Here is a 13,060-nt window from a genome sequence, read left to right as displayed (position 1 = left end):
CCTTTTCCGTAACAAGACGATCCCTGAATTCCATACGGCACATGCATAACTATCCCGAGAAAGTTGCACTCGTGCGATGGTATTACGACGTATGCGACCGTGCCCTTATCAGACTTATCTTATGATTACAGAGAAAAGAAAAGAATAGATTCACATGTGATGATATATAACCTCAGTAGCCTTCTGTATAAATCGTTTAACACCATCTGTTCATTGAATACATTTGGTACACCATTCCTCATCTTTTTTCATTCAGCGAAGAACGGTCTCCATACCAGGCATCGGCTTTTGGATACTAAAAACGCGATATAAAGCACTCAATACATCATGCTGTTCACGAATCTACGTGTATGACAGGTCTGCAGGCATGAGTATATAACCTGCCATGTTTTGACCCTGCTGCAGGAACCTGCCTCGGTCCATCATCGTCGGCATCCCGCTGGTCACAGGCTGCTACCTGCTGGTCAACATCGCCTACTTCACCGTCATGTCGCCTCTCGAGCTGCTGGAATCACCTGCAGTGGCGGCTGTAAGTGCCAAATGACCTTCACGTTTTGTATTGTGCACTGCCCTCGTAAGATATGCCTGGCAAATCTTACCGTGGATCATTTGCATATGATGTCACAGGTCACATGATTTTGCCGCCATCTTGGGTGTCAAATTTTGTCGGCTGCAGTTCTACTAGTTCTACTGTCACATTTGGCCGCCATGAGCGGCAAACTGCGGTCAAATTTCGGGATTATGGACGCTAATAGACTTACACGTCAAACTATGCCTTACATCTAGGGACTGATGACCTTTTGAACGGTGAATTCTATGACCATGCCATGCGAATGAAAAAAAATATGCTCATGGATGTTGGTGCAATTCTCTGACACCTTTTACCGATCCGACAAAGATCCAAACCAAGGCTATCCGTACAGGCAACGGAAGGGGTAACTGTTCGTAGGCCTTCCATTGAGATTATACTGCGTCATTTAGCCTGTATAACCAGTTTATGTTGGCTATTCATTGGAGAGTCGTAAAAACACGTGTGAATACCAGTGATTTAACGTTGGGTGATAAAAACGAGGGCTGATTTGTTAATCTATGTATATTGAGCATTTCCGCATGACTGGCTCGACGCGCCATCCACACACCGAGAATAACATACGATTTCGGTCTATCTTAGAGCGTAAATTTCGTCATACATAGTTATGTAACTATACATATGTATATCATCTCACTGACGCCTGTTTTTGAAACGTGACAGCCTGGAATGTTCGTAATCGTTTGCCTGCAAATGTACATTACATGGAATCATATAATGAAAAGTAACCAAACATTACGGAACCCATCGCAAGTCCGCTTCGGCAAAAGCAACTATCTAAATGACTGAGTAGACTCCATCTAAAGCGTGTGTATTATGTACCCATTTTCACCAGAAATTGTTCTCTCAAGCCGTTTACATCAGGATATTTACAGCTACCCCGCGCCACCTGCGCCCCTGATAAACGCTCTCGTGAAATTATCACAACCTATTTCTGCCTCGTGTGTAACCCATTCGCTCCTCGTTTAGAAACAGCAAATGAGTGTATATTCTGAATAGAGTCTTTGAGGGTTTTTTAAAACGTACTGGAAAAATCACCGAGTAAAGAACTTTGAGACCGTAAAGGATTTCCAAATTGTGACGAACTGCCATTGGTAATTGTCAATAGTAACTGAGTGTGTCTTCTAGATAGAGTATTTGAGGTTTATGTAAAACGTACTCGAAAAATCACCGAGTAAAGAACTTTGAGAACGTATAGGATCTTCAAATTGTGACGAACTGCAATTGGTGATTGTCGATAGTAACTGAGAGTGTATTCTGAATAGTCTTTTTGGGTTTATGTGAAACGCCGAGTCGAAGAATCAAGTGGAGAACTATGAAACCGTATAGGACCCCTAGATTGTGACAGATTGCCATTGGTAATTGTCAATACCGACGTTTATTAGTGCGTTCCTGTAGTGCACCTGTATTGCTTACTTTATAATCACTATAATGTATTTTGAGGTAATACTGGCATGCTATTCTCTACCTCGTATTCGGGCGTTAAGGGTGCTCTACCTCTGCTGATCAATCACAGCCACTGGCTCCTAATACAACCCATCTATCTTCATATCTTTAACCATCAGTTGTGCTAATGTTCTTTGATTCGGTGCCACAGACGCTGGGTACTCGGACGCTGGGTGTAATGGCGTGGATAATACCGCTGTCAGTGGCGTTTTCTACCTTCGGGGCCGCCAACGGAACGTGCTTCACTTCAGGAAGGTACGGTACTTTGTTAAAAATAACGACACGATATTAGACATCTGTTGGGATGTGTGGAGGAATGGCAGATGGTAACGTTACCGTTATGGAAAATAGTTTTCTGTGTTAACCAACGTCTACTTATACGGCACGGTTATGATAAGAATGGTTTTATTCAGCAGGACCCCGAGAATTGGGCCCTGAATTGCTCTGACATTCACACAACGTTACATCACTAGACATTTAAAATCATTCGTCGTCATTAAAAGCTTCTAAAAAAACTTATACTTAGATCAATTGAAATACTGATTATGGTATAAAAGGATATTCGTTGTAGGTCGTCGTACGATTTTGATGTCGCAGCATTTTTCAAGGAGGCTGTGGCAAAATCAACCACCGACAAGGATCAAAGCCAGCCTTTTCCGTTAGAAGACAGGTGAATTTTTACACCACACATGTCCAACTATCCCACGAATGCCTACAGTTTGCGATCATCGTACGACGACCGTACGATAAATATGACCGGGTCCTTGTCTTCCATAATTCTTCACGAAAAGATAAAACTTTCAGGGATTGATATGTTACAACATACCAATATTCAATTATAATTAATAGGTCGGAAAAGCAACATACCAGAGAATGTACGAGTAGCTTTTGACGCTATCTATCGCTACTAGGGGTGCATTGCAGATTCACAGTAAATGTTTCATCCGTAAATTATGAACCCATTTCGACTAGAAGCTGCTCTCCGCTGTTACGTGCACAAAGTAAATTTATACCCATTTCCCTATGTCACTTTCTGTTGAAAATTCAACATCACCTAATCATGTTTCCTTGGCCTTATATTACTGTATCAAATTATTCATGACAGGAATTCGAAACTGCACACGCGAATGTGTCAAAATCACTGACATTATCGGCTACAACAAGAAAGTCTATGTTTATGTGTATGAAAATTGAAGTTCTCATACATATCACAATCAGTTATTGTACGACATTAGCTGCACACACGGAATGACTTTATTACACTAGATGATTTCTCATGTAAACACATGTAGTGGTAGCCCCGGAGTGTGCGATCGTGCTCGGTGAGTGTACCCAGTAATTATTCTGCATGAACGGCTCCGTAGATCTATACAATCGGGAGGATATTTGATGTTTACATGAAAGGTAATGTAGCACGTCGCCATGAATCTTTCATGTAATTAACACCGGCTCCAAGACAACAGCGCGCCCCCATATTAAGACAGCAGTCCTGGAGGAAGGAGATAACGGTAATTGGCGCTATTTGCAGCCGTCAGATCTATCTACAGCCTCTTATCTTACCAACAATTTGACACATTTCATAGCGACATCAGGGCCACAGTTATAATTCACGACCGTGCCAGCAGCAGGTGGGACCCTGAACGTGGAAGCGATCGTAACTTGGCTGATGCCATGTTCATATGAATGGCAGATACATTCCTCAATACTGACAGATACATTGCCTTGTACATGTCATACAGTACATCTTGAAACTTTCACGGTAGTTTTCTTCTCGCGGTTTTCGCGGTGACCTCTCCCGCCGCGAATCCACGGCACCGCGAATAAGCGTGTCCAATGTACTGCTACTGTACCACAGAACTGTTTGTAACCGCAAATGTAAAACAGAGTGAAAACCTCCTTTTCTCTGCTACCGCGAGATAAAACCACGAGAAGTAAATGAGTGTACAGTAAGTGGAACATTTAACTGATCAAAGTTTCAGACACCAAATGTTAGCAAATCATACGGAATCACATGTACAGAAATGCTCAACATTTCTAGGACGAATCCATTTGACACATTAGATATAGATACGGTTTATCATGTAATGTTTACACGTAAATGAATGTTTATCACATGGCTTACCTCAAATCAGGTTTTCATTGTTCAAATGGTTTTAAAAGATACATGTAATGAATCCTGCGGAGAAAAATCCTTACATTTTATCAATCATGTTTGCCATCAACATTTCAGATATGATTTATCCACTGACGTTTTTTTTGTCACCACGCCCACATAATGATCAGAAGTATTTTAACTCCACACTGATACTACTTTGATACATGCCACAAAGCGTATCATTTCGGTCACAAGAATTATCTGAAAACAATTCCCAACATACATCACTCCTTCCTTCCATTAGCCAAGCCTGTCGAACAGCCTTAGTATCACCAAACGCTATCTTTACTCGCGCAATCCCCTTAGTCTTGAGGATACTGATAAGATGAAGAACCATTATGTGGGTTCTAGATGCAAATGGAAAGGAATATACAATACTGGGATCGTGTAGGAAACGCTATTTAGAAAACCTTTCAAACTATTATAACTTCTGAATAAAATTGCACAGTTTGTTTAGATCAACGATAACTCTTTTACCAAAACATTTGCAATACTATTTCCTGTCGCTAGGTTGTGCTACGTGGCTGCCCGTGAGGGTCACATGGTGTCCATCCTGTCCATGGTCCACGTCAGGCGGCTCACACCTTCACCTGCGCTCGTCTTCAACGTAAGGGAACTCTCAGCTTCTTCTATGACAAAACGTCATGCGCCATGTACTTATATATAACACCAGAAATAGATCGCTCTATTGAGGTCTCAATCTTGAATACAACTGTTACGTCAGAAAAAAAACCTTCGAGAAAATTTAAGCTGATCCCCAAAACACTTTGCGTTGATACAGACGCATGCGCAATGCCATTTCAAAAGCATTACCATTCTTCCGCCGTATCCTACTGGTATTTGGTATCGCAAAATATCAGAACTCATTCAATAGGATTATATGCTTTGACTACTGCTCCTTATTTACCACCAAAGCCTATAATCTTTACTCATCAATACTTTAATAAACTACTTAATCATAAACTAAAGCAATCGCAATATACTTTTTGGGTTGTCCACTTAGATGGTCAATGGTTGTGTCCTCAAGTGTCCTCGATCATGATTAACTACTTGTGTCACTAACTTTTGAGACAAGGCTATGTATCACGGCTAATTACTAGTATCAGACACTATCCACTTATTCATCAAAAAGCAAAAGGTCATTATATAGAGGGACTTGCGACAGAGAACATCATATAAAAATAATGGCAGCTCATCTGGACATCTGTATCCCGATACAGCCACTAATCATGTACATTATTCATATCCGCTTAGACTAATGGTACTGTCTTAATGCTGCTGAGTCCCTTAGAGGGCAATCAATACTGAAACACTAGATCCTGTGCTGTGGTATGTAGAGAGTGGAGGGTTTCAAACAGATGGTAGACGTCACGCAGAATTGTATATTGATATGTATACACAGCCATTCTCATACGCAGAGCTTTGCCCGCGGCCTATACCTTGGGGAGTCCCTGCTAAACCGGGCTAAGGTTTCCACTTTTGTGGGCGTGGCCTCTATAGCCAGATGTCAGCCAATCAGAGAATTGTCTTTACCTACAGAAAACATTCAGACGATTCTCTGATTGGGTGACAGCTGGTTAGAGGCCACGCCCACAAATGTGGTAACCTCAGCCCGGTTTAGCAAAGCCTCCCCAAGGTATATTGTATAGGCGAGGTTCTGCACAGTATAATGATTTATATTCAACTGTGTCGCAATACATCCAACCAATGACGGCACATTTTCCGAAAATGTTTACCGATTCATTTGGCGGCTAGAAATGAAAGTATAATAAGACAAAGTCAATAAGAAAGGGTCCGACAATATATTTAGCTCACAAATGCCCACAAAAATTGTGCAGGGAAGACAATCAACTTGAAACTTGAACTTGAAACGCCTGCAGCTGATACTTACCAAACGTTCCTGCACGCATAATAAATGCATCAAAATAATCCCCTACAATAGTGGATCATACCCAGCAAATGAGTGATTCGTCTTGAGACATAAGAATATAACAAATGGTTAAAGTTGTCAGGTCGTTTGTTTTCACTTGAAATATTTCATACCAACCTTGCTCTCCGAACTAATTGATTCATTATCACAGGAAATTACAGACGTTATAAAACGATAATTTGTGTGCCTTTTCCGGTCCCCTGACTAATCCATGCTGTTCCCCTGCTTAATTAATTTGGCAATTGCTAATTCGTCTTGTACAGGAAGCAAACAACACTTGGGTATGAATAAGGCTCCCCTGATCATTTTAAATTCCCATTTCGAATATCAGTACAGACGCATGCTCGATAGAAACTTCAAAACATTTGGGCATATGTGCCCTGCATGAAAGACATTTGAGACTGAAGTGCTTGCAAACATACTACCCCCCCCCCCCCCCAACCACCCACCCCACCAAACGTGGTTCGTGTGCTGCTGACCTGTCACACATTCAGTACCTTCCCACGACTTTGCTCCCGACCACAGGGTCGGCGCTGTGTTGGCAGTAGCATGGAACCCATTCTATTCTAGCTCCAATTTGCTCCTCTGGTCACATCTGAGAATGATATGACTTTCCCTTGTTTGATTTGTCAAAATTCATAGTCAGCTGGTGCAGACGACTTAAAGAGTAGTAGGAAACCTTATCGACCATCTCCCAACCACAGATTACCTTGTCCACGAATAATTGAAAAATTACTCTCAGTCTAATTTGCAGAAGGTTGAGGCGATGGTCGGCTATGTGTGGAACGGGCTTTACTGACCACAGTTTTGAGATAAACCCTGCATCAAGAACTGTCGTCATTACAAGCATTGGATCCCACAAACACAGAGTTATTCTCGTCTTCTTTGTTACAGGCTGTGCTATCTGTGCTGATGATTCTACCGTCCAACTTTGACGTCCTTGTGAACTACTTCAGCTTCGCGGCCTGGATGTTCTACGGCGGGACGTTCCTGGGCCTCATCGTCCTGCGCTTCACCAAACCAGACATGCCCAGACCGTACAAGGTGCCTGTTTGTGTTTGTTGAAAAATGCCTAAATACGAAGACCAAACATTTCAAACACCGTTGAAAAACAAGTTTTGTCTTGTTGTTCTAAAAGGCGGTTCCCTGCATTAACTACTTTTATGTCCTCCCTAAACCATGCCATCAGTTGATCATGTCCCGCATTTGACGCTGTTTTGTTGCTACTACTTGAACTTCACAGGTCCCTATCATCGTCGCTATTGTCGTGACGGTGGCGTCAGCCTACCTGGTGGTGGCTCCCGTCATTTTTGAGCCAGCCCTGGAGTACCTGTACGCCCTACTCTTCATCTTCGCTGGGCTCCTGCTCTACATCCCCTTTGTACATTACAAGGTTTCGCCAAAGTGGATGGGTAAGGGTGACGTCATTTCCTTTGTATAGAAGACGTATATTACATCTATTAGACACACATTTCCACTTAGGCAAAAACTAGGGTTGATGGCCCGCCTTGAGGTGTATACGGTGTCATAGGGTATGGTTGGTTCCTATAACCACCGAATAAACCACCGAGTGAGCGAAGCGTTATAACGATATGGCCATTATCATATATAAACATGTCACTTGGGTGAGACAAGTCCTGTATACCATATAAATCTTTTAATCAAGTCATAGTAGTATAGCCAGATCCTTTTTTAAAACGCAGTCTGGGAACAAACTATTTAGATTCAACTGAAGTGATTCAATGGAAAGTCAAACCTAGAAAGGCAAAAACTGGTCAATATGGGGTAATAATGGCCGATGGTTATGGAAAATGGAGCCTCCTCATTGGTGAAAGTCACCTGCCAATTTGGTAATAGATGATACTGATACTCCTTTTTTTCTTACAGACCCAATAACCAGGCAACTGCAGTGTATCATGGATGTGGTTCCAACCGAGCAGGAACCTCTCGGGTGAAATCCCGACGCAAGGAAAGAGGTGGCGCTTTTGATCACGACGAGGTATCCGAACGTCACGTCATCAAAGATGGCCGCCGTAGAGTTATCAACATGTCGACGGATCTCAAGTCGCGCCGGTGACTTCCAAATGTCGTTCTTTTTGTCAAACCCAGTCGTTTGGGTTGACACGGAATGGCCTCATAGCTGACCTAGTACATTTTACCTATTAATGGTATAGGTGTTGTTGTCAGGTGTGTATAGTCAGCTAGCTGGATATAATACAAACCAACATCCTCAACTTTTATCTTACAACTTGTCCAGTGTCAGTGAACAGTGAAGATATTTTACGATGATAATTCCTTTGACTGGAATATTTTTGTAACACGGTGACATCTTTTTGCACTTCACTTTTATGATGTTTGTAATACTGTAGTTTGTACGGCAATTTTAAATCATGTGATTGATAAAAGTTGTAGGCGATATTATAATGAAGGAAATGGTAGATGTATATTGTTGTCTTATTTGGTGCGCCCTTCCTATTTATAAGCTTCTAAAATGATGAAGATTCTTGAAGTTTTCTAAATCGAATGCACGTAATACATGATATTTCTTTCCAGACTATAACAACAACAACAACTATATAGTCAGAGTGGTGGTCGATATGAATGTGAGTTCCATTTGTCAGGTGGTGTGGTAGAATGTTTCTTTCAGAATGCCTCCTTTCCCCTAGATGGCGATCGCTGAGCGACCGTACAGCGACCAAAATTGTGAATCAAAGGGGACAGCATTGTGGCTGGTAGTGCTAGGTTCCCAACATTTAAAACATCTTGACCACCAGAAAACCCGCCAAAAATTTGTTACGTCGAAAATTAATTACGTTGAAAAGTATTTTGTGTGACCTTTGATTTCATAGTCGGAGTGTGATGCTAGAAGTAAAAGTATGATTGAAAAGACAATTTGACACACACACACACACACAAAATGTAAAAGAACGCGTTCTCTATCTCTGAAATTCGTTGTCCAATCTTTGGTCGCTAAGCGGTCGCGGCGGAAAGGGGGTATCTCACTGTCCACACTTAATCCTCAGGCGACAGCTGTGAGACAATGTTATTGTGATAATCCTTCGTGTACCTCCTAATACTAAAACCAATGGTCTTTGACAATACTCCAAGTATAGGTATAAGCATACAAACAAAGTTTGATATGATATACAGATGTTATTGTATACTTCTGTGTAAGTGGTAGTTCTTATGTTTTATTTCTTTCAGTCGGAGTAACAATTAAAAAAAAACTAATGTAAATACATCAATGTGATTGTAAATGTAATGTATGTTTATGTAAGTTGTTTAAACAATATCTGTGTTCTCTTGTTGTGATATGCTCAACGTCATATTGAAAAGACTTGCGTCACAGAAGGTGGGACCGAAACATCTAAACGAGTAACATGTATGCATATGAAATTAAAACAAAGACAGGCACGGATGTGTTAAGGATTGGTGTCAAACAACTGAAGGAAACGGCTCCAAATTTTACTGAAGAACGACTGGAAATATCACGCTTGTATTCCTCAGTGTCATTCCTGTGTACAATATGTATGAAGTGACATGTTCTACTGTAGTGCACGTTGTTGGTTGGTTGGCTGGTTGGTTGGTTGGTTGCGATATGTGCATGTCTCAATTTCGAGATTTAGTTGTGGTGTCGGCGGACAAAACTGTCATTTGTGTTTTAAAAACGTACCAATAAATCTAATTTTACCAACTGAGTTTGGTTGCATCTGGCTTGTTTTCTGCCCCTAGACCGGCATGACATGCAGGGTTTAGAGTCAATCGAATCGATCCTGACTGGTCATCACAATTAGCAGTTCAGCCAATGATAGCATGGCAATTATCATCGGCTCGACCAACGAGACAGTGGCTGCATGTTGGTGAAATATTGCAGTTTTGGGTTCTGATTTTGCATTTCTACGTTTTAACCAAGGTGGGTGGGGCTGTATAATCGGTTCAATGTGGAGCAAATATTCTGTTAAGGCCGCAGCAAGTAGATTTTGTGGATACATCCGCGTGCGCATTGATTTTCGATTATTCTATATAGAAAAAAAGAAGAAATTTTGTTCCTCTCCAGAGATGGTGAACATGACAAGAAAATACCGAAAATGGGAAAATATGTGGTAGCCTTTATTGTACTTGAAGAACTGACACCAATGAGGTAGCCATGGGTGTAGTTGTAGAAGTGGAACTAGTCCGGTAGTTGTAGAACCGACATTAGTGTGGTAGCCTTGAGTGTAGCTAGTTGCTAGCCTGGTAAGCTAAGTGATACTAGGCTACCACACTAGTGTCACTTCGTGCACTTTTTTTGCGCTCTCGCATTAGATTTGTAGTTTGCGGAGGACGTCATTCATTATCATGTTTTCTGTTGTGACCTGTACTGAACCCAATGGGTATGTGTGTGCAATAAATGTCTTCATTCATTCATTCATTCATTCATTCATTCATTCATTCATTAAATTTACTTGCTGTGGCCTACTATGTACTCTAACCGCTGGAAGATTCACGTGATGCAGTAAATGGTATTCGTTATGCCTGCAAAAAAATTAACCTTTTGTTATGGACTAACAACTCATCTCCACCCTTGGAATTAGATCAGAAATTCAAACCTACGTCATACACAGCTAACAACTTCGAACGTTTTAATCAGGATAATTCAATACAGGGTACAACCCCCACCTAGATGAAAACAAGTTTCAGTTTGTCATGGAAACGAAAACAAACGACAACACCACGAAAACGTAATTATCTCGATTTCCTGCTCAACAGTATATAAGAAGCACCGGGCGGCTTGGGGCCGGTGAAACGTCAGTCACGATGGCTACCGGGCGACTGCTGACGGCCCTCGCCATCATCGGAGTTTGGGGTCTAAAGTTGTCTCGTGTTGAAGGAGCGCCCGCTCCAGCGAAAATAGATCCCGTTGTACGTCTCCAACAAGACGTCAGCAAGCTTTCCAAGAGGGTTACAGAACAAGAAGCTGTGTCCAAGACAATGGTTGGCCGTCTTAATCTGATTCAGACCGACCTTAAGGATATAAGAAGATACATGAGCCAGATACAACCGTCCTCTCCGGACCAGGGATCACCCAAGAGCAGCCCCTCCATGGCACACGCCAGCATCCTGTCTGCCTGCATTGACGACAAGGTGTATCGGAAAGGTAAAACTGTCGTGTCAATCAACGGGGTCGAATACACCTCACGACTAGGGAACGTCAATCTTGTCACCTTCAACCAGTCGACCGGGCAGGTGATGGGACACATGGCCTTCGACACGGCCCGGGGAGAAGGCGAGGACATGCGGCTGTACCTGGACAAGATCCCGGCGGACAGCGTGGTGCTCATCGCCATCCGGGATGTCGGGGTCAACCGCCTGCCCGCAGCTACTGACCACAAGCTGATCGAAAATCTCCAACTACGGCTGACGAATTCTACCAAACCAGCAAAGGAAGGATGGATCGAAAAGGACGAATCGTGGGCCATCGAGTCGAGTGGAAACCCGCATGTCTACCATGGCGTGACGTACGACGCCGCTAAAGTTCTGGATGGAAGGGCAGGGACCATGTGGAATCCCGGTGGAGAGGGACGATACTACAATAACTGGAACATTGTCTTCGATTTCGGAGATTATTACCAGATTTCATCTATAAGACTCCGAAATTATGGCGACTGGACCCACGATGCGACGAAATTCGGATTTGACGCGTCCCCCCAAGGAGACCCATACGAGTGGCAAGAAGTTGTGTTCGGAGAACTCGAGGACACACGTAATATTGTGCAGCAGCAATTTGGCGGCTTCTCGGCCACATCGAGGTTTTGGCGTCTCGTTATCAAGGAAACCGGGAATGGCTACCAACCCTGGCTCTGCGAGGTGGACTTCTTTGGATACCAGACACCGATGATGTCCTCCTTTGCCTCCATCGTCAAGAAGGGCTCCAAGACGTCATGGGGCGTTGTCGACTCTAACATCATCACGGACGGAGCTACCGTCATCGAGACTGTGATTCCCTTATATGGTTAATCAATGGAAGATTCTAACACTTTATTGCAGTTTTCGGTGTCCCCCAGGGGTTAATACTTGGGCCTTTTGTTTGTATGATTTTGCTAATTTTAAAGATTTGTCTGTATAATTTTGTTCATTTCAGTGTTTTCAAGTCTGATTTTGACTGTTTGATACAACTAGGATTGTAGGACTGACAACCTTTGCGCGCACGCGTGTCATGAGCTTAGCACGGACTCTGACGAAAAGTATGGTTAAGAGATGGCGCAAATTGTATGCCTGTGTGTATGTATTGCACGGAGCATATGGACACTATTTCGCCAGAAGTCTGGTCACCATATGTCAGAAATAATTTGATAAAAGTCACGATTTCATGAAATTGTTTTTGTCATCATCAATTTTTCCTCTGCAAAAGGGCTAGCCGTATTCTACCATGATAGTGAAGGAAAGAGATGTTTTATCATGTGCATGCTACTTTTGTAGAAAGCATTTCCACAACCCGTTCGCTATCGACATATTTTTGTTACTCTTATGTTTCAATGTCAAATGAAACGTGACTATCTTCTGGCGATCATTTCTCACTTTTTTCTTAGTTTGTTAAAAGGGAAACCTTTCTTATTCTAGTGGATTTTGCAAGTTTGGGATGGTTTAACAGCACACATATATTTCCAATTAAACACTATCTAAAAGCATATGATACCCTTTTTATTCGAAGAATTCAGAGATTCAGACAGCATTTTTCGACAAATAATTCTACCGCTGAATAATTTTATTAGCAGTGTGTTATTCGTCAGGAGGGCAAATCTACATGTCCCCCATGCCAACTTTTCACGGCCTATAATAAACCTGTACAGCTCAACAAACAAAGTATAGCCCACAGCCCGTGACATTCGGAATGCGTTCATTACATTGCGTCAGGCGCACCTGTGAGTTGGATGGTGTCGGCGTTGGCCGCAAATTGCAT

General features: G+C 42.3%; 1 protein-coding gene across 4 annotated transcripts in view; it reads left to right on the top strand.

Moving 5' to 3' along the window:
* The window catches only part of LOC136439044 (b(0,+)-type amino acid transporter 1-like), a 32,543-nt gene extending 22,725 nt beyond the window's left edge, over nucleotides 1–9,818 (top strand). For all 4 annotated transcript variants that reach the window (XM_066434175.1, XM_066434176.1, XM_066434173.1 and 1 more), the window contains exons 8-13: nucleotides 406–529; nucleotides 2,187–2,290; nucleotides 4,701–4,797; nucleotides 7,015–7,164; nucleotides 7,364–7,532; nucleotides 8,008–9,818. In XM_066434175.1, coding sequence (XP_066290272.1) covers nucleotides 406–529; nucleotides 2,187–2,290; nucleotides 4,701–4,797; nucleotides 7,015–7,164; nucleotides 7,364–7,532; nucleotides 8,008–8,075 — 712 coding nt within the window. In that variant the 3' untranslated portion in view covers nucleotides 8,076–9,818. The remainder of the gene's footprint in view (nucleotides 1–405; nucleotides 530–2,186; nucleotides 2,291–4,700; nucleotides 4,798–7,014; nucleotides 7,165–7,363; nucleotides 7,533–8,007) is intronic.
* Nucleotides 9,819–13,060: the final 3,242 nt, after the last annotated feature.

The sequence above is a fragment of the Branchiostoma lanceolatum genome, chromosome 7 (genome assembly GCF_035083965.1).
Source record: "Branchiostoma lanceolatum isolate klBraLanc5 chromosome 7, klBraLanc5.hap2, whole genome shotgun sequence".
Classification (NCBI taxonomy): Eukaryota; Metazoa; Chordata; class Leptocardii; order Amphioxiformes; family Branchiostomatidae; genus Branchiostoma; species Branchiostoma lanceolatum.
The sequence above is the reverse complement of the archived record's forward strand: the minus strand, read 5'-3'. Positions and strand labels throughout refer to the sequence as shown.